The sequence below is a fragment of the Rhinoderma darwinii genome, chromosome 13 (assembly GCF_050947455.1).
Source record: "Rhinoderma darwinii isolate aRhiDar2 chromosome 13, aRhiDar2.hap1, whole genome shotgun sequence".
NCBI classification, from domain to species: Eukaryota; Metazoa; Chordata; class Amphibia; order Anura; family Rhinodermatidae; genus Rhinoderma; species Rhinoderma darwinii.
This window is the reverse complement of record NC_134699.1, coordinates 19793530-19811907: the sequence shown is the minus strand read 5'-3', so window position 1 is coordinate 19811907 and position 18378 is coordinate 19793530. Positions and strand designations below refer to the sequence as shown.

General features: G+C 41.4%; 1 protein-coding gene across 1 annotated transcript in view; it reads left to right on the top strand.

Moving 5' to 3' along the window:
* LOC142666814 (vasoactive intestinal polypeptide receptor 1-like) overlaps positions 1 to 18378 on the top strand; it is a 59251-nt gene that overhangs the window by 36766 nt on the left and 4107 nt on the right. The window contains exon 11 of the mRNA XM_075847021.1: positions 11123 to 11252. Within this exon, the coding sequence (XP_075703136.1) occupies positions 11123 to 11252 (130 nt within the window). The remainder of the gene's footprint in view (positions 1 to 11122; positions 11253 to 18378) is intronic.

Sequence of the window (18378 nt, the reverse complement as noted above, 5' to 3'; positions counted from 1 at the left end):
ACAGCGTAGCAAAACTTGTAAAAAACGGACCAAAAATGCGTACCATTGATTTTAATGGGAGGCGTCGGCACCTTTTTCCCGCGAGCAGTAAAACTGCCTCGTGGGAAAAAGAAGCGACATGCTCCATCTTCGGGCGTTTACGCCTCTGACCTCCCATTGAATTCAATGGGAGGCAGAGAAAGCGTATTTCCGTTGTTTTATGCCCGCGGCACTCAATTGCCGTGGGCGAAAAACATGACGGAAAACGACGCGAAAAACGCAGCAAAAAAAGCCGCAAAAACAAGGCCAAAAAGGCTACGATAAACGCCGCGAAAAACATCGCAAATAAAGCCGCGAAAAAAGAGGCGAAAAACGCCACGAAAGACGCAACGAAAAACGCAGAAAAAAAAACGCAAACAGCGACGCAAAAAAAAGAGGCGAAAAAGGACGCAAAAAAGGCTACGATAAACGCCACGGAAAACATCACGGAAAAAGCCGCAAACAAAGAGGCAAAGAACGCCGCGAAAAACTACTGGGAAAACGCCACGAAAGATGCAACGAAAAACGCAGCAAAAATAGCCGCAAACAACGATGCAAAAAAAGAAACGATACGAAAAAGGCTACGATAAACGCAACGGAAAACACAGCAAAAAAAGACGCAAACAAACAAGCAAAAAACGCCAAGATAAACTAAGCGAAAACCGGCCCGAACAAAGCGGCAAACAAAACCGCAAACAAAGCCGCAAACAGCGCACAAAAAACTCCGGGAATAATGACGCAAAAATCAACGTGCAGGGAGAGGTAAATCTGCCGCAAACTTCAAGACGGAATTTTGAGGCAGATATTCCTCCGGCAAAAAAACTCTGTGTGAACATAGCCTTAGTGGAGAGAGACATGAGATAGAAGAGGGTGGACGAGGGTTGGGGTAGACACGAAGAGGTTTATAGACCTGAAAAGAGAAAGAAAACATAAATGTGAAAAACATAATGGGGGGAGAACGGTCACCATCCTTCAAGAATGTCAGCAAGGAGACAAGTCCAGTGAAGGATGTCAGCGGGGAGGAGCAGGGACAGCTCACATGAACTCTTGGAAGGTACGTGCACGCTCATTGCAGCCTGCAATGAGCGTGCACGGGAAAAAAGTTTCATAACAAGGAAAGATCAACAAACCAGAGCTGAACTGCATGTAAACAAACTGTGCTGAACTCAAAGCAGAAATGTGCTAAGTAGAATTTTTTTTTAAAATAATGCTTTATTTAGGTTGTCTGTATAAGGGGTAATGTATGACACAGTTTTTGAAAAAATGTTGGTATCTCGGACAACCCCTTTAACATTGGATCTGTTTTCTGTATACAATTTTTCTACACAGTCTATGTATAACACATCCTATATTATTGTATTCCTGTACTCTTTTGGAACCCGTATAATATGCTATAATTACATATATATGTTTCCCCAGTGCCCGACGAAGGTCTCACGACCGAAACGTTGCACTTGTAGCCACTGGCATATACTAAAAAGAAATAAATATATGTTGAATACTACAAATGTGTGCCGAATACAATTCTTTTGACCTACACAGAAATAATATTCGTTTTCGCGGTATTCCTGAATCCATCCTGCCTGCACAACTCAGAGAATTCCTGATTGATTATTTTTCTGCTCTTCGTTGCGGGACAACTATCCCGTACTGTAATCATGTTGGACAGTAGTTCCACGGAGAGGCAGGGACTCCTAGCGTCGTACATAACTATGATGCTAGGAGCCCGGCTCCCTGCAGTGTGTTCGGTCCGGGACTTGCGGCCGAAATACGTTCCGTCCTCTACGAACCAAACATGCTCGTGTGAATCCAGCCTAACAGAGGAATACAAACAACGCTCAGGCAATGAGTGAAAGGGAAGGGGCCCTTTTTATAGTCAAGGGTGATCTGGGAGTGATTAGTTCATTATTAATCATGTGCGCATGCTGGGCCCTTATAGGCCTGGAATGAGCTCACGCACGCATCCTAGTGGTCACTGCAGAACATGACGGCCGCATGTGCTGGCATCTCCGGGGAAGAAGACGTCGGCAGGATGGGAAGGGTCTACGGTCTGCGCCCGTGCCCGTTACAGTAGGTACTATTGTAAACATTTTACCTTTAAATATTCTACCACCCTCCTACCTTGCCCATTACCCTTACAAGGTCTTGGCATGTTCACTTTGAACATATTTTGTAAACCCTCAGTTGGACAAAAGTCACTACAAACCAGACGAAAAAAACACTGACATTTATAACATTACTTATAGGGAAAATCTTTATGACACATGAAGAACATTTAATGCTTCCAAAAGGGACTACACGTTCTTTTCCCACCCTCATAAAAGCTATTCTAGGATCGATTTTATTATTGTAGATCAATGGTTGCTTCAACGAGTGATTAATCCCTCCATAGGAACCTTGGTCAGACCACGCTCAGGTTTCTGCGTCTATTAATGAGTAATTTAATAATGTCCCTACTTCTCCATGGCGGATAAATAATTCCCTATTAAATAATGAGGAATACAATGCCCAGATAGGAAAAGCGTTGACTGATTTTTTTTATCTCAATATCCCTGTAGATACCTTAACTTTTAATAATTGGTGTGCTCACACAGCTGTTATCAGGGGTCACCTTCTTAAAATATGCTCATTCCCTGGCCACTTCTCTGCGGTACCGGGATACCTGGTCTCACTGGCATGCGTTTCTTCCACATATCGCACTGCAGTGAACTGAGAAAATCATCCTTTCCTATGAGACTCTGTTAACATTTGGACTGCGGGCTGGTGTTGTGGGGTTTGTTTGCTCTAATCTCATCTCTGACAGGCACATGGCTGCTTCCTCTCATTTTATCTAGGATGTTCAGGTGCTGGAGTCCAGGTTTGCCATGACCTCCCTTTCTTTTTCCTTGCCCGTGTTTGTTTCCCATTCTATCTTTTTCCTTTTCTAAATCTGTCTATTGTGGGTAATCATTTCTTCCTCTGATTGTGCATACATGTCCTTACCATTGCATTTTAGGATGTTTGGGGGGTTGAATTGGTGTATTTTCGTTCCTTTTTGTTACAATGCTCATTTCCTTTCAGCTTCCTCAGATTGCTGTGATTGTATTTTGCACTTGTTATGGCTTGTGATGTTCACTCTCCTGTTTGGGCTGTGCCCTTATTGCATGTTCTTTCTACTAGAGTGACACTTTTTTCGATTGTGTATGTAATTGTTTGTATTAAAATTAATAAAAATGTTGAATATGAAAAAAAAAATCCTAAAATTGGTCCTAGATAAGATAGGCATGGTGGGCCCGCTTGGTAGGGCTATATTAGCCCGGTCCGTCTCCGTCAGTATATACGGCTGGTTTCTTATCTTTACGTTTCGATATCACAAACGGAACTAGGCAGGGCTATCCCCTTTCCCCTTTAATTTTCGCTCTTCTAAGGGAGCCTTCAGCTGAGAAAATTAGAACTTCTCGTTTGATTACTGGCATTTCCATAGGTAATTATGAACACCTCATAGGTCTGTTCGCGGACGATGTTATAATAATATGCTCTTCTCCATTAGTATCTCTTCCAGAAATAAACAATATCCTTTCATATTTTAGCAACGTAACTTGTTAGAAAATTAACGCAACAAAATCTCAAATTCTTAATATGGGCCTACCATTGAAGACTGTCCAACGTCTTAAAAAAATGTTTTCTTTTAAATGGGTCAAGTATTCCCTCCCTTAGTTTGGTATTAATTTAACATTCCCAGTATCGAACCTTTATAACCAAAACTACTTACATTTACACAAAAAAGTTGAGGAAAACGTACATAATTACAAACACCACGGTGTATCTTGGCTGGGTAGAATTGCAGCAATTAAAATGCTAACTCTCCCCAAAATACTTTCCATATTTAGGAATGCTCCCATATTTGTACCTATTGCATGTCTCACAAAATTACAAGCTATGTTCATGAAATTCATATGGGGGAAAACCAAACCTAGAGTCGAAGCAGAAATTCTATTTAGACCCCTACGGGAGGGTGGTTTGGAATTCCCCTCAATTTTACAGTATTACCGAGCTTCTATTATTGACCAGCTTAAATCTTTATGGTCACCTGATGACTCTAAATTATGGGTATCTTTTGAATCATACTTTTTGGGAAAAACGTCCTTATTAAATTCTCTTACTGCTTCGTCTTTGTTTGGTAGTCCTCTGAGGTCCACTCATCCCACCACACGAGCGGTCATGGACTTATGGAACAATTTAGTATCTAAGAAAAATCTGTTTTCAACAGATTATAAAAAATCTACAGTGGCAATATTTATGGCTCTTATACCTGACCTTGATATATCTTACTGGATGTCTAATGGACTCCATACGTTGTTTGATTTATGGAAAGACTAATTATTCTTATCTTTTGAAAAGTTAGCTGAATTGTACGCAATACACAAGCATGACTATTACAAATACTGGCAGATCAGGCGGACAGTCTTATCTTTATCCCTACCTCTTTCTTCTCCAGATTCACCCCTCTGTAAATGGTTATCATCCAATTCCACCTCTAAAGGTAACATCTCCCATTGTTATAGACTAATATTAAGCTCCTATTCGAACAGTCAACATACCTATGAACAAAAATGGGAACGAGATCTTGATATCACCTTTTCCGAAATTCAATGGAATCTGGCTTTTTTTTGCTATCTCTTCGATTTCTACATGTACTAATCACATTAAAACTGCTAGAAAACTTTTATATAGATGGTACCTTACACCTTCCAAACTTTTTAAGTATTATAATGTTTCCAATAAATGCTGGAGATGTAATGACACTGTCACAATGAAGCACATATGGTGGCATTGCCCCCCTGTTGTAGCGCTATGGAGGAAAATAGACCGATTTTTATCATCTGTACGTGGCTACCCGATTATCTTGGACGCCCCATTAACTTTTTTAGCTATCGATGCAGATAAATTTGAACGTTCACATAGAACAATTATTTGACATATTATAATTGTAGTGAGATATAAAATTGCAAAATCCTGAAAATCCGATAAAATCCCTTTCTTGTAAGAAATTATACAAGGAATAAATAATAATTGGCAGTTTGAGTCCATGATTGCTTGGGATGTGTGGACTTCTGGACAATATTGTACCGTGATCCATTGAAAACATTTTTCACGTGTATATTCCATTTGTGCTGGAAGATTGACAGTATTTCAGACATTGACTTCCAGACTTCTTTATAACATAACACTCGGTAATAATGATGATTCCATTGAAATGTTTTATATTGTTCTGTTTTATTGTATCTAAGCTCTTGCGTGAGCTATGTCTATTGTTTCATTTGTACTATTTATAAACTTTAATAAAAAGTAATATAGGATTTAATTTATAGGCCAGGGTAGGAAAATGAATCATAGTGTTTGTTTGTAGGGTGTGGACACCTTGGAACACCATTTACATACAAAATTCATTTAAATGAAAGGTTGAGTAACTTTGTAATTACATGGATTTTCCTGCATGTCTCCTCCATAGTGGGGGGGGGGGGGGGAGGGGGGAGTATTAGAGGTAGACAAATCTATGGGTTCTTGCATACTTTTGAGTAACTTTTCAGCATGGTGAATGGGATGACACATGTATAAGTCCTTTCCTTGTTTTATCTCTTTACAACAGAACAATTTGACATAGTTTATGTACTAGTTGTGGATTGGGATAATAGCGTCACATTAATGGATTAAAACATGGAGCAAACTATATCCGTATACGATGTATGGCAATTTCTTAATTTTACCAGTAGCTAATATGGCCGACTTTGAATAATGAGCTCCAGTAGACTGCTGGCAGTGAGCGTGCAAATAAATCTGCAAACCTCAAATCCGTCACAACTCTGATCGACAGAGTCTAGGGCTACTCTATGGGTTTTTGCCAGAGCCCACCATAAGGCAGGATGGTTTTTGCTGCATAGAACCCAGGTTGTTTTAACAGAGTTCAGTGTTGGATAGGAGGTGCAATGAAGGCAATACCTGAGCAGGTAACAAGACAGCCCAAGGGTAAACAGAAGTCTAAATCAGTAAGCAAGTGGATATCAGGAATAGCAGAGGTCAGAACCAGCCGGGAGCAGATAGTCCAAATCAGTAAACAAGGCAGTATCCAGAGACAAGCCGAGGTCAGATTCCAAGAAGTCCAGGAGTCAGAGGTATAGGGTACTGTCAGCAGCTTGATCAAAACACCTGAAGACAAGGAAATTCACAAGCAAAGAAAGTGGGGAGGAAGCCAGGTATAAGTACTCCACCCTTACACCTGACAGGAAGAAAGACAGAGAAGTGGGATAGGCCCAACAAGGGAAACCAGAACCGCTCAGAAGCTAGACTAGTAGTCATGGCGATCTAAAAAGAACAGGCGTTTCCTAACACAATGTATGGCAATTTCTTCACTTTACCAGTAGCTAATATTGCTGACTTTGAATAATGACCTCCAGTGCGCGTGCATTCATTGTGCAATGGGACGACATGCTTCCGGTAACTAGGAACGCTTTGCTTCTGCTCCTCCATTGGCTTGAACACTTTTGCATGTGATCTGGTCATTAGAGATTGTTTATATCCTGAGCAGTGCGGTCCTGCGGACGCCATTTTATTTTTGATATTTTAGATCGCTGGCTTGGTCCGACCATTTGATTGCTTGGTCGCACCATTCCCCGCCTCCTTCGTTTCTGCTATATCAAATTGATTCTTAGGCATTTTTTGATATGATAAGATATGCGAATGATGGATGTTAACACCTTATGTACTAGATGTATTTTTTTGACAACCTAGTATACTTGATTGTTATATGGCCGCAAATGATGTATGTGTATATATATATATATATACCTGTCAGTTTGCTGCATCACATTGCTTGAGAAAGTTCATGTGGTAGGGCTGAAACGTTGCATTGACATGGGTGAATATATGACCGATTTAAATTGAAACTAGTTCTGGAGTGCTGCAATTCTTTTTTCATCTATCATCTATCTATCTATCTATCTATCTATCTATCTATCTATCTATCTATCTATCTATCTATCTATCTATCTATCTATCTATCTATCTATCTATCTATCTATCTATCTATCTATCATCTATCGTCCCATTCACCATGCTGAAAAGTTACTCAAAAGTATGCAAGAGCCCATAGATTTGTCTACCTCTAATACTTCCCCTCCTATGGAGGAGACATGCAGGAAAATACATGTAAGTTACTCAACCTTTCATCTACATGAATTTTGTATGTAAATTGTTGTTGTAAATGGTGTTCCAAGGTGTCCACACCCTATAAACATACACTATGATTCATTTTCCTACCTAAATTAAGTCTAATTCCCTTCTAGAAATGTCAGAAATGCTCTTTATAGAAGAACCATGGAAATAATCAAATTCAGTTTTAAGTAGACAGATAGACATGAGTGAAATAGATAGATAGATAGATAGATAGATAGATAGATAGATAGATAGATAGATAGATAGATAGATAGATAGATAGATAGATAGATAGATAGAGAGAGAGAGAGAGATAGATAGATAGATAGATAGATAGATAGATAGATAGATGATAGATGAAAAAAGAATTGCAGCACTATCTATCTATCTATCTATCTATCTATCTATCTATCTATCTATCTATCTATCTATCTATCTATCTATCTATCTATCTATCTATCTATCTATCTATCTATCATGTCATTTAATAATCTTTTACTTTCAGGTTCTTAAAAATTATTTGCAGTAAATTTTGAGAATGGCTACTTGTACAGCACTTGCAGGGGGGATGTCACCCAGCTTTTCTAGAGTCCTCATATTGCACTATGAGAGTGATGGGGGTACATTTAGATGTTCTCCATCTTGTAATGCACACCAGCCTATTCTTGGCAGGTATACAATCATTAACCCCTACATGCACCACAACGTAATAGCACGTTGTGGTGAGGCGGTGATGTTTGGAGCGGGCTCATCCGCTGAGCCCGCTCCGTACATAGCGGGTGTCAGCTGTGTATTACAGCTGACACCCATGACTAACGGCCAGGAAAAGGGACTAACGGCTAGAGGCAGGGCTTAACAGGAGGTGATGAAAGTCAGCGCCGGGGGGCCTTCATTAGGTCCCTGGGCTGCTATGACAATCATTGGCACCCCACTCTTTCTAACATCTTAGATGCTGCGATTGTGATTGATCGCAGCATCTAAAGGGTTAAACGGCCAGAAACAGCGTGATCGCTGTTCCTTAGGGTATGTTCACACGCTAGCTGGCTTTTACGGCTGAAATGACAGCCTGTTTTCAGAAGAAAACAGCTGCGTCGTTTCAGCCGTAAATGCTCCTCCTCGTATTATGCGAGGCGTCTGTGACGCTCGTATATCTTGAGCTGTGCTTCATTGAGTTCAATGAAGAACGGCTCAAATTACGTTGCAAAGAAGTGCCCTGCACTTCTCTGCCGAGGCAGTCAATTTACGCGTCGTCGTTTGACAGCTGTCAAACGACGACGCGTAAATGACAGGTCGTCTGCACAGTACGTCGGCAAACCCATTCAAATGAATGGGCAGATGTTTGCCGACGTATTGTAGCCCTATTTTCAGACGTAAAACGAGGCATAATACGCCTCGTTTACGTCTGAAAATAGGTTGTGTGAACCCAGCCTTACCGTTCATCCCGGGTGTCAGCTATAATACACAGCTGACACCCCCAGCGGTTGAGCCTGCTCCAAACATCACCCCCCACACCACGATGTGCTATTACTTCATGGTGCAGATAGGGGTTAATACAGAAAGTATATTGGAAAACTGTATAACTTTTAAAATTGTATAACTGTACAAAAAAACATAAATTTACTGAAAACTGAGAACCCCTATTATTTAAATATAAAACATATAGTAAGTAATAAATGGATTATTTGTTAGTCAGGATGAGTGTTACCTCCACCCAGGACTGATGTTTCGTTCACACCATTAGAATATTGATAGGGATCTAAATGAGAAGCCAAGAATAACATTTATATAGAGTTATAAGGCATAATTAATACGTCTGTGTCTTTATATCATTTGGCAGGAATAACAACCTGTTGCTCTACAGGTGGATATCCCCGTAGGTAGATGCTACAAATTCAACTTGTATACTTCATGCCAGTTACTTATAGGTCTATGACGTATGCCTAGTGCTCCATTGGGGGGGGGGGGCACAATTTATGGATTAAAAAAAAAATCAGGGACTAGTAGCATATTTAAAAAAATATATATATATTCTCAAAATCGCGTAATTTTTGACATTTTTGTTAGATGCATTAGACTAGACTCATACATGCAGTGGATCCTACAGGAAGCATATGTTTTTCCTGTATATTTCTTGGATCCACCGCTTGCTTTGGCTATAAAAACTGCATAAAAAACTGCAGCAAAAACAACATATGTGATTCTGGTCGGGTTCACACGACCTATTTTCAGGCGTAAACGAGGCGTATTAGGGTATGTGCGCACACACTAATTACGGACGTAATTCGGGCATTTTTGCCCCGAATTACGTCCGAAAAATGTATATTTACGCGCCGCTGTCAAATGACGGCGCATAAATAGACGCCCGCGTCAAAGAAGTGACCTGTCACTTCTTGGGGCGTAATTGGAGCCGTTATTCATTGACTCCAATGAATAGCAGCGCTGCACATGCCGTTATGGCTGAAATTACGGGGATGTTTCCTCCTGAAAACATCCCCGTAATGTCAGCCGTTACGGACGCTGTCGTGTGAACATACCCTTATGCCTCGATTTACGCCTGAAAATACGGCTCCAATACGTCGGCAAACATCTGCCCATTCATTTGAATGGGTTTGCCGACGTACTGTGCCGACGACCTGTAATTTACGCGTCGTCGTTTGACAGCTGTCAAACAACGACGCGTAAAATGACTGCCTCGTCAAAGAATTGCAGGACACTTCTTTGGACGTTTTTGGAGCCGTTTTCTCATAGACTCCAATGAAAACAGCTCCAAAAACGGACGGAAAAAACGCTGCGAAAACTCGCGAAAAACGCTGCGAAAAACGCGAGTTGCTCAAAAAACGTCTGAAAATCAGGGGCTGTTTTCCCTTGAAAACAGCTCCGTATTTTCAGACGTTTTTGGTCACTACGTGCGCACATACCCTAAGGGTATGTTCACACAACAGCGTCCGTAACGGCTGAAATTACGGGGATGTTTTCAGGAGGAAACATCACCGTAATTTCAGCCATAACGGCATGTGCAGGCGCTTGAACGCCGCGTCCATTACGGACGTAATTGGCGCTGCTATTCATTGGAGTCAATGAATAACGGCTCCAATTACGCCCCAAGAAGTGACAGGTCACTTCTTTGACGCGGGCGTATATAGACGCCCGCGTCAAAGAAGTGAGGGTATGTTCACACGAGGGCGTCCGTTACGGCTGAAATTACGGGGATGTTTCAGCCTGAAAACATCCCCGTAATTTCAGCCGTACCGGCATGTGCAGGCGCTTGAACGCCGCGTCCATTACGGCCGTAATTAGCGCTGCTATTCATTGGAGTCAATGAATAACGGCTCCAATTACGGCCAAAGAAGTGACAGGTCACTTCTTTGACGCGGGCGTTTATTTACGCGCCGTCATTTGACAGCGGCGCGTAAATATACGCCTCGTGTGAACAGACAAACGTCTGCCCATTGCTTTCAATGGGCAGATGTTTGTCAGCGCTATTGAGGCGCTATTTTCGGACGTAATTCGGGGCAAAAACGCCTGAATTACGTCCGTAATTAGTGTGTGTGAACATACCCTTAGAGCAGAGGGTCTCCCACCTGTGGCTTTCCAGCTGTAGCGAAGCTGCAACTCCCAGCATGTTCTGATACAGTCAATGGTTGGAGATCAGTGCATTAGAGCAAAGGTGTACATCGTGTTTTAATAAACTATATGGGGTTAAAATCTAGATAATAAAACATTTGATGTTGTCTTAGCTTTCCATATATTTGTTTTATTTCAGTGTAGTGCTTATTACCTGTAGTAATTGTTTTGTAGGTATAACTGCACCAACTTGTATAGGGCTGTAGGTAAGATTTATTTTAATATAATATCCATAATATCCATATCCAATATCCATAATGATGATTTTTTTGTTTTTTTTCTTTCATAGGAGACTAGCGAAATCTACTCTTCTCCTGATCCCTCTGTTTGGAATACATTACGTCATTTTTGCCTTGTTTCCTGAGCACATTGGTGTCTGGGCCAGATTATATTTTGAGCTTGTTCTTGGATCAAATCAGGTGATTCATTCTTTTTTGTTATTGGTGATATCATATACTGTATCATGGTTATTATAGCCTATACCCAATGATGATGAAACACTAAAAATTCTCAACTTTTTGGTTTTTACAAATTTTCTATAGATTTTTTTAACTTCCCCTAAGGGCAGATTCACACGAGCGTTGCGTTTTTGCGCGCGCAAACAACGCTGCGTTTTGCGAGCGCAAAAACCATTTGACAGCTGCGTGTGTCATGCGTGTCTGATGCGCGGCTGCGTGATTTTCGCGCAGCCGGCATCATAGAGATGAGGCTTGTCGACGCCCGTCACTGTCCAAGGTGCTGAAAGAGCTAAATCTTTCAGCACCCTCGACAGTGAATGCCGAACACAACAGCGAAAAACCTGTAAAAAAAAAGATAAAGTTCCTACTTACCGAGAACTTCCCGGCCGTTGCCTTGGTGACGCGTCCTTGGTGACGCGCCTCTCTTGACATCGGGCCCCACCTCCCTGGATGACGCGGCAGTCCAAGTGACCGCTGCAGCCTGTGATTGGCTGCAGCCTGTGCTTGGCCTGTGATTGGCTGGAGCTGTCACTTGAACTGAAGTGTCATCCCGGGAGGTCGGACTGCAGGAAGGAGACAGGAGTAATCGGTAAGTTAGAACTTCGGTTTTTTTTTTACAGGTTCATGTATTTTGGGATCGCAAGTCACTGTCCATGGTGCTGAAACAGTTTAACTCTTTCAGCACCATGCACAGTGAATGTCTTCCGACGTCGCGGACCGGAAATTTTTTTGCCGGGTTCGGCCAAAACGAGTTTGGCCGAACCCGGTGAAGTTAGCTTCGGTTGTCGGGGTTCGCTCCTCGCAAAGACACTCCGTTTGGATGCTTGGAAACAGAAAAGCACGTGGTGCTTTTCTGTTTCCATTCATCCTTTTGACAGCTGTTGCGCAAACACGCAGTTCGCACGGAAGTGCTTCCGTGCGACATGCGTGGTTTTCACGCACCCATTGACTTCAATGGGTGCGTGATGCGTGAAATACGCAAAGTTATTGAACCTGTCGCGTATTTTGCGCAGCGAACAAACGCTGCGCAAAATACACGGACTGTGTGTACTGCCCCATAGACTTCTATAGGGCATTGCGTGCCGCGCGAAAACCACGCGGTCTACACGCTGCCAAATCACGCTCGTGTGAATCCCCCCTAAATGTAATCATATTAGTGCAACTTTTTAAAACTTTTTGAAAAGTTATTATACTTAAAAGACCTGTTTATACATATGACCAGTTGCCTTGACGTATTGATTGGTAGTTCCGATAAAATACAAAAGTCAATATTGCTTTGGCATGAGAATCAACTATTCCAACGCTGGAATTTGTTGAGTTTTCAGTGGATATTCTGACAAAACCATGTATATTGACACAGCTTTTACTGTTTTTTTTTAGATTGTGTAGTGGTGCCCCTCATTTTTACATCGCTACCAGAAACTTATCTAAGTAAAACATTGGCAGATTAAGAACTCTAATATAAAACTCTTTAAATATAAGAGCTCCCGGACTATGAGAAGGGAACACCATGGGTTACTAATCACAAATTTTTTTCAAGTCCCTATTCGTGAACCGAGCAAATTAGGGCTTCCTAAGGAGATTACTCTTTTTATTCAGTAGTATATATTCGTGGTATTGTATATCGTCTACCACCTAGACAATGTTGGTTTATCAAGAATTCTCCGTAAATTATGACAAATAAACAAGATTGATCCGGAGTGTATTAAAAAATAACTTTTACTTAAATTTCTTTAAAACATAAGCGTTTGCGATATGAGCGCATATATTCAAATCATATGTCACAGTCGTGTACAATTATTCTGTTTTTATCAGTATGCATATACAGCAATATTGGAGACAGCAAAAATAGTCCACCTTTTATGGTTTCCTAATACTTGTGGTTCAAATAATTCGTTAGTTTCAGAGGTTCTCTCATAAGCACTAAGATGCTCTGTTAATCATGTAGGATATACAGGAGATATATGAGAATTTTTTCGGGCAGTTGCCCTCCTACCCCTTTGTTTATGGGATGGTGGTATTCCTTTCAGGCGTGTTCTGTAAAATCCTGGATTTAGTTGGACCTCTGAAGTAAGGTAATTCTTCTCCCAATTTCAAGAATTACCTTACTTCAGAGGTCCAACTAAATCCAGGATTTTACAGAACACGCCTGAAAGGAATACCACCATCCCATAAACAAAGGGGTAGGAGGGCAACTGCCCGAAAAAATTCTCATATATCTCCTGTATATCCTACATGATTAACAGAGCATCTTAGTGCTTATGAGAGAACCTCTGAAACTAACGAATTATTTGAACCACAAGTATTAGGAAACCATTAAAGGTGGACTATTTTTGCTGTCTCCAATATTGCTGTATATGCATACTGATAAAAACAGAATAATTGTACACGACTGTGACATATGATTTGAATATATGCGCTCATATCGCAAACGCTTATGTTTTAAAGAAATTTAAGTAAAAGTTATTTTTTAATACACTCCGGATCAATCTTGTTTATTTCTTTTTATTCAGTGACAAGTGTTTATTGGATAAGGTGGGTCCCCCTTTTGGGTAAGTTAAACTAGTGGTGCTTGCTTGTAATGAAGGCCGTCATTATGGATCTGCACCATTAGGCAGGCCAAGGGGGAATTGTGGAGTGATTTGCGAAGTGTCTGCAATTACACGGCATGTCCAAAGAAGTTTTACCCTTCACCTCAGCCTCTTATTAGCTCCCATGGATGTCACCCCTGAAGCAGTACATTCAGCTATAGACTGAATATACGAGATTGAACTGCTGACGTTTGTCACAACTTCTCACCTCAACATAATCAAGAGATAAGAAATGCTGCTGTGCTTATTACCCTTCCCTTATGAGGTGGAACCAAGGGTCAGGTCGAATGTACAGTTAAGGAGCCCAAGGAGAGAAGCCGAAAAATCCCCACTGCATTATTGAACACAACGCAAGAACACAAGAACAGACTTACTGTCCAAGCAGCAGCTTCAGCAGATCCAAGAATTGGCGAGACCCACTCTGCCACTGAAACCACTTCTGCCGTTGACACCATCAACCGCTATTGGTGAGTGTAATCCTTCTATGGCTGATTTAGGGGCTGTGGTGACTATTTTTGCATGATATTGTTACTTCTGCACCCCTCTAATATTATCATGCTGCCCCTCCGGATGACATATCACACCAAGTTAATGTTTCAGACGTTTGGCACAATGTAGACTCTGGTCGAGCATGGAATAGATGATGACTCAAACGTTTCTCCCTTTAAAAAATTGGGTGTAACTGAGACTTGTATGAAAGTTACGACATGTGATATTGCTCCATTAGGGTGTCATCTGTTATTCTTAATAAAAGACCAGATTTGGAGTGATTGATTATATTGAGTTGTTGACTCGGCCACCTGCTTCTAAGGACTCTGTTGCAAAAAATGTATAAGAATGATGAGAAGTCTGAAGATGCTCCGAGGTGCCTATTGCTCAATTCTTTAACATTTGGTTACAAAAATGTTGAATATATTCTAAAGTAATAGAGGAGAAGGGTGCGTGAGCGTTAACTGTTTACCAAAGCTGTGTGCCCGGTCAGTTTGGGGGCCTTATGGAGCAACTGCTTGTGTACCAGTAGATGGCAAGAGTCACGGGTGGAGAATGGTGTATTGTCTAACATGCTTTTCCCTGAACTAATCCATGTGGCCGAAACCTACGATCTTTGGGGAGAAGTTCTTATTAGATTCTGATTATAAAGGTGTCCTATAAATTGTTTTTCCTCTAACTTCAATTTGCTTGTTTACACCGAGCTCAATATTTGGATTCTATAATTCTACAGCTTATTCTCTATTTAATTTGCAGTTCATCAGGCTTCCGAGTCTGGTGCCCTGAGTGGAGGTTGAAAGTGAAGAATGCCTGGATTATCGATGGTGCTTCATCTGGTCTTCATTATTCAGTGGTTGAGGAGGTCTCATCTGGAGCCAGTCACTTGCCGCTAGACCTTATTGATGATATGTCCCCGTGTGTGCAATGATAACAGAAAATATTGTGATCTATATAGATGAAGGGAGGGCTCTCAGAATCATTTCTTCTGGTGGACCCAAGGAACCCCAGTCCAACTTTATTTTACAACTTTATGTGTCATGTTTATGTCTTCCCCTGAATTCACAGGCTTGAATCAATTTAAGAAGCAAAAATAAATGGTGAATTTTTTTTTTCTCATTACCCCCTTAAAAAGTTAATAAAAGTTAATCAGTAAATATGTACCCCGAAATTGTGCAAATAAAAATACAACTTCTTACACAAAAAACAAGCCCTCACACAGCTATGTCTAAAAAATAAAAATAAAAAAGTGATGGATTTTGAAATGCGACAATCAAAAAGATGAAAAAAGTCGCTCCATCATTAGGCCCAAAATAAGCTGGTCACTGAGGGTTAAAGAATAAACCTGTAAATAAATGATCAGATGAACAGCGTGAGGTGCCCCAATGATTTAACCAGTCCAAGTGCCACACAGCCCAAACCGATTTGCATTAAAACAGGGGGACCAATAGGGCAGGGAAAACTAGTCACCAGGTTGACTGGCAAAGCACTAATTGAGGATTTGTGGTGGTGACCCAATGCTGTTAGTTTGATTTATTTCATGAACACTTAGATACATCGCTATGCAGACAGTATCGTGCATGATAAGATTAGATACAGTGGCTCAGCAGCCAATATCACTACTCTCTACTGGTTCTTCTGGAACTCTCTGCAGCCTTTGACACTGTTGACCACAAACTCCTACTTAACATGCTCCACTCTATTGGCCTCAAGGACGCTGCTCTCTCTTGGTTTTCCTCCTATCTCTCTGACCGCTCGTTCAGTGTGTCATTTGCTGGCTCTACTTCTTCTCCTCTTCCCCTTGCTATCGGGGTTCCACAGGGATCAGTCCTAGGTCCGCTCCTCTTTTCTCTCTACACAGCTCCTATTGGACAAAGCATCAGCAGATTTGGCTTCCAGTACCATCTCTATGCTGATGACACCCAATTATATGCCTCTTTCCGTGACATCACCCCTGCTCTAATACAGAACACCAGTGATTGTCTGTCCGCTGTCTCTAACATCATGTCCTCTCTCTATCTGAAACTGAATCTTTCTAAAACTGAGCTCCTTGTGTTCCCACCATCTACTAACCTCCCTAAACCTGATGTCTCCATCTCTGTGTGTGGCACTATCATAACTCCTAAGCAGCACGCCCGCTGTCTCGGGGTTATTTTTGACTCAGATCTTTCCTTTACTCCTCACATACAATCACTTTCACGCTCCTGTCATTTTCACCTCAAAAACATCTCCAGAATCCGCCCTTTTCTTAAGGAGGAAAGCGCCAAAACTCTCATTGTTGCTCTGATTCACTCTCGTTTTGACTACTGTAACTCATTACTAATCGGTCTTCCCCTCACCAAACTCTCCCCTCTCCAATCTATCCTCAATGCAGCAGCCAGGCTCATATTTATGACCAATCGCTACACCAACGCCTCTACCCTCTACCAGTCACTGCACTGGTTGCCCATCCCCTTCCGAATAAAATTCAAACTTATTACTCTCACCCACAAAGCTCTCCACAGTGCTGCACCTCCTTACATCTCCTCCCTCATCTCTGTCTACCACCCTACTCGGGCTCTACGTTCTGCCAACGACCTTAGATTAAAATCCTCCATAATCAGAACCTCCCACTCCCGTCTCCAAGATTTTTCTCGTGCTGCACCCGTCCTCTGGAATGTGCTACCCCAGACTATCAGATTAATTCCCAATATCCACAGTTTTAAACATGCCCTGAAAACACATCTATTTAGACAGGCCTATAACATTCCCTAATCTGACTCCTTTCCATGGCCCCCTTATAGATTAGTCATCAGAATAAGATTCCCTCACACTCCTTCTCTTCATGTCTGTCATACACGGATAGTGGCTGGTAACCGGCTCATGCAGCTTTATGTGCACCACCCCATGTGTATAAAAAAATGGCTGGACTATTGTACAGAACAAACACTGTTACACTTTGTGTCTCCCTTATTTCCTCATAGATTGTAAGCTCTTGCGAGCAGGGTCCTCACTCCTCAGGTTTGAATTGTAAATTAGCTTTGTCACTATGTAATGTCTGATATTGTTTGTTTCATGTTCCCTTTAAATTGTAAAGTGCTGCGTAATATGTTGGCGCTATATAAATAAAGATTATTATTAATATTATCACACATTATAGGCTTAGATACAGGGCCCCAGTAGATAGTCGGGTACTCTTCGGCTTCCTGTTCAGCGGCCAGGACTAAGTGCTGCGCCCGGAACCGAATCAGGAGCGGGGTGGGGTAAGTATATTGGATGGCGGCTATCAATGCAGCAGTTCTTAAAAAGAGGAGTTCTGCACAGGTTCCCTCCACCCATTAGCAAAAGGGATGGGACCAACCAAGGCTTGGGCCCCTTTCTCCTAGGGCCCCATAGCAAGTGCATGAGCTGCCCCTATTGACTGTATGATCCTGCGCAACTGCCCAAAGTGTTTCTTTATATCATTCTTCGGCGTCCACATTTTTTTTAAAGTTTTTAGTAAATCGCCATTTATTGGATTAGACATTGGTATTTTAGTCAGGATTACGGTCGATGGCTGAATTATGTTAATGTGAACGGTTTTGTAAACTTGTAAGGACTGTTGTAACTGGCAATAATCTTTAATAAAGAAGGCTGCGGCCAAATATTGACCTGCAATGACTGGCGTAGTCTCCATTTCTCGAAATAGTATAGTAAGTAGCTCACTTCCAATATTAAATAAGTATATATGACAGCGTTTGTAACAGCGGCTCCACGTTGCAGCCAACACGAAATCACCACTGATTTGACATACACGTTTTTTCTTGATGTATGTTTTCTAAGCTTTATCTACTATCAAAAGGTAAACAGTTCTGTTTATATACATTTAGTACTTAATGCTTTTTTGCAATTTATGCTTACGAACAAAGTCCAATTTCTTGTTAGTGTTTGTTCTACGCCCTCGGACCAGGCATGTCGCAATGTTTCGGGGGTCCTCCACCTTCCTCATGCTTGAGGGGAGATACTTTAGTGTGGACTCTGTAACCTAAAAC